A 4,105-nucleotide genomic window follows, 5' to 3' on the forward strand; every position below is an offset into this window, starting at 1 on the left:
AGTTGCACAAAGCTCTATATGGTCTGAGACAAGCTCCAAGGGCTTGGTTTTCTCTATTTTCCAGTTTTCTTATTCAACATGGATTTATCAATAGCAAGGCAGATCCTTCTCTCTTTTCTCTCAAGACAGATCAAGGCCTTACTTTAGTGCTTGTGTATGTTGATGATATTCTCATCACTGGTAGTAACACGTCTTACATTAACGAGCTTATCAAGATTCTCAGTTCCAGGTTTGTGATGAAGGATCTTGGCACTCTTAGCTATTTTCTGGGTCTCGAAGTTCTGAGACATGGTAAGAACATTATTCTTTCTCAAAGCAAATATGCTACTGATCTACTTGTTAAAGCTGGAATGTATGAATGCAAACCTAGTCCTTCACCATCTTCTACCAAACCTGCTCTCTTAGATCCTGATCCTTATTTTGAGAATCCACATTGGTACAGAACAGTGGTTGGTTCTCTTCAGTATCTTACCTTAACTAAACCTGAGATTTCTTTTGCTGTCAACCTTGCTTGTCAACATATGCATGCCCCAAGACAGAGTAACTATGTAGCTGTAAAACGTATTCTGAGGTATATCAAGGGCAGCATACACCAGGGTCTCCACTTTATGCCTGGTCCTTTAACTTTAACAGGATTTAGTGATGCAGATTGGGCAGGGGATCATGTAGACCGAAGGTCTACAACAGGTTTTTGTCTATTTCTAGGCTCAAATTTGGTGTCCTGGTGTGCTAAGAAGCAACCCACAGTGGCACGATCATCCACAGAAGCCGAATACAGAGCCCTGGCTCAGACAGCTGCTGATGTAACTTGGGTACAACAATTACTTCTTGATCTTCATGTTCTCCCTACTTTGCCTCATTTGATTTGGTGCGACAATCAGTCTGCTATTGCACTGGCCTCTAACCCTATTTTCCATGCAAGAACCAAGCATGTCGAGGTTGACTATCATTTCATCCGAGAGAAAGTTCTGAGTAAACACATTTCAGTGCATCATATTGGTACTTTGGCTCAAATCGCTGACATTTTTACTAAATCTCTATCTGTGGAAAGGTTTCAGTTCTTGAAGGCCAAACTCATGGTCCAGCCAACTCCCATGAGTTTGCAGGGGGCTGTCAAGCAATCACATTAGTTAGTTAGGTAGTTAAATTTCCAAGTATACTTAGCTGTTAGTTAATCTTGTTTAGCGGTTAGTTAATCGAGTTTTGTGTAATTAGTTGGCTACAATTTGCAGAGTATAATTAGTTTTGTAACAGATTCTGTTAGAGAGAGAGAGTGCTGGGTATAAAGCACGATCTCAGTCCTGTAATCAGTTCAAGGAAAAGAAATAAACATCAATATGTTTCTCTCTCTTGATTCTCTCTCTGTATTCTTGTTTTTCCATACTTTTTGTGATCTTCATCACCAGAGCTACGGTAGCCTTCTAAATCGGGTTTTGTAATCAAAACTGCATCCCCAGAGGATGGAGAGTGAGGAGTAGAAGTTAATCGGTGCTGCTTGCATTCTTTGACTGCCTGCTTATCAAAAACCATCTATGTCAAGCCCAGAACAAAAATGAAAAGCCAAATTATTGATCTTGGATTATTTGTTACTTAACCTAAAGGTTGAAGATCTCACCTACTGAAACAAAAATTAACAGATTTCCTAGTGTTCAAAATGTGGATTTTGAATAAAGGAATTCGACACGTTATTCAATTAAGAGTAGCTGAAATTTAGATTCAAAACGTTGAGTTAGGGAAAAGTTCCACCAAAAAATACTGAGGATACTAGTCACAAAACTTGTGAAACAGGTAACTATCGTCTCCGTGAGATGCCATCGTAAGGGGGGAAGAAATAAGCTTTTGAGCAATGGAAGCAATACCCTTAGCTGAAACTTCGTCCACAGCCCCCAAGAAATGCTCCAGAGGTTTCCTAAAACATAAACGATATGAAGTAAGAAAACTTTTCTAAAGGTCAAAGAGAATTAAGTCTACTCTTGTATAGATTCCTTTTTCCTAAACTACTATATCCGTACAGAAGTGATAAACACACTGCACGATTAACAAGAAAAAAACACGCATTTGGCCTATCCTCGGTCAGCAAGGTGGAAATAAAACTAATCCAATGTCCGATTATGGAGACGGAGGAACCGAGAAAAATAGATCCACCGAATTTTCTGTTTGCTTTTGATCAGCAGATCCTCCAAATCTATGTTACTTACCTGAAACATGGTTCATTCCAATATGAGGAAACAGGCACATGGTTCACCACAAGTGCCAAACTGTGGTCCAACATGAAGAGGCTTTCCTAAGGTACAATAGCTCCGGGTTGTTTTATGAGACATTACAAAGAACAAAACCAAATAATTAAGAAAGTCCTGCCAAATAGTGTGGAAACTAGAATGCATTGTCTTGCTCCAAGGAACAACCTTTCGACATCATTTTTAAGCTAGTAAAAGAATGTGGGACTAGTACATAGTCTAGCATGGCAGACGAGGGTATCTTTCAAACCACAGAAGGCTAGAAAGAGCATATGCCAACAAATCATATATCATTTAGACATAAAATAGAGCATCTAGAAAAAAAAATTACACGGATTTTTCTTTCACAATACTTGCTTATATAATCCATTAGATGCAATAAATATGCATACAAAAAACACAATAAGAGATCATTATGCATAGATGCATACTGCTAGGACAACCTTATCTTCCGAGCATTACCTCTCTCCATAAGTCAAAATTTGTCTACCGATATCTTCCGAGCATTACCTCTCCCCATTGCCTGAGCCGTAAACCAGCCAGAAAAAACCCACCCAATCTGCCAAAGGCACCCAAAACAGCCGCCAAACAATGAAGACGCTCCATCACCGCTATCGGAACCCTGAGAACCAGCCCCTATTGCTGCCCCAAAGCGGCAAAGAAGCCCCTCCCATGCCAGTCGATCTGTTGTCGCTGCTGTGCGCAGCTGAAATGCTGCCGCCATGCTGCCATGACGAGAGAGCTGCCGCCTGAGAAACCACCCTCGTTGCCTCCACATTGCACTGCTGCCGCCTTGCTCCGTTACATCGCTGCCCCCTTGTTGCCGATCCATCACTGCCGCCTCCCTGTTGCTGACCCAAAAGCCACCATGTGCCCCAATCGCCACCGCCGCTGCCACCATGATGCCGCCGCCCAACACAGCCCCCATCTGCCACCAACGACTCCAACACCTGAACCGCCAATGACCGCCAGATCCACGAACCCTTGCTCCTGCAACCTGCACACATCGCCACCAGCAAACAACCCTCTGCCACCATGCCTGTTTGAATTCTATAGAGAGAGAGAGAGAGAGAGAGAGAGAGAGAGAGAGAGAGAGAGAGAGTAGAGTAAAAAGGAATATTCATTATTGCAAGTAGTATTTTAGCTGTTCGATGACTTTTCTTTAATATGTACACCTCTTTTTCTTAAGAGAATTGCCGCAAAAGTGCGCTCTTTCTACCCTTCTGTTACACTTTTTGCGATTCTCTTGCTCGTCAAAAAAGAAAATTAGTATAAAGAACGCGAAACCTAGCGAAGTTTGAGTTCGTCTCAACAACCAAAGAACTAATTTGATTATATAGGTAGATCTCGTTGTGAAAGACCTATTACTAAATAATTCATCGGTAGAGCCAAAGAGTGGTATCTGTACAATTTACCAAGAAAAATGAAGTAAGAGGCTCCGGTGTATAGTGAAGACCTCACCGTTTAAGAAGTAACTATAGAAACGATGGAACCCACAATTTATTGCAAGAGTGCATTGCTCCCTTACTTCATTACTTTCTCTTTCATTTTCACGGTCATTTACTCCTTCTGCAAGTCACATGTTTGGAGAAAGAAGATCTAGAAAAGATTCTCGTAAAATTAGATCATTTTTATCAGAACTACTTCGGCGTTCGGCAAAAATTACACTTTCCGTTTTTTGAAATACAAACTAAATCAAACGATCTCGTTTTACCATTTAAAGGGACTCTTTGCCGTTAGTAATTTCCTTAATTTTCTAGTCGTGTGTCAACTACTATTCCTTGATAGGAGATAGAACTATCTAATTTTAATTCCGAGGTACCTCCAAGTAATATAAACAAAGTGATACGAGTTATAGCACTTTGGAA

At 40.9% G+C, this 4,105-nt stretch overlaps 1 protein-coding gene across 1 annotated transcript; it reads right to left on the reverse strand.

Moving 5' to 3' along the window:
* Positions 1-1,685: 1,685 nt before the first annotated feature.
* LOC131327452 (uncharacterized) lies at positions 1,686-3,797 on the reverse strand. The gene is made up of 3 exons (XM_058360619.1): positions 3,774-3,797; positions 2,748-3,234; positions 1,686-1,909 (listed from the first exon to the last, which is right to left on the reverse strand). Exons 1-3 carry the CDS (start codon positions 3,795-3,797, stop codon positions 1,686-1,688), a joined length of 735 nt encoding a protein of 244 aa, XP_058216602.1.
* Between the last annotated feature and the right edge of the window lie 308 nt (positions 3,798-4,105).

This window comes from Rhododendron vialii, chromosome 5a (genome assembly GCF_030253575.1).
Source record: "Rhododendron vialii isolate Sample 1 chromosome 5a, ASM3025357v1".
NCBI classification, from domain to species: Eukaryota; Viridiplantae; Streptophyta; class Magnoliopsida; order Ericales; family Ericaceae; genus Rhododendron; species Rhododendron vialii.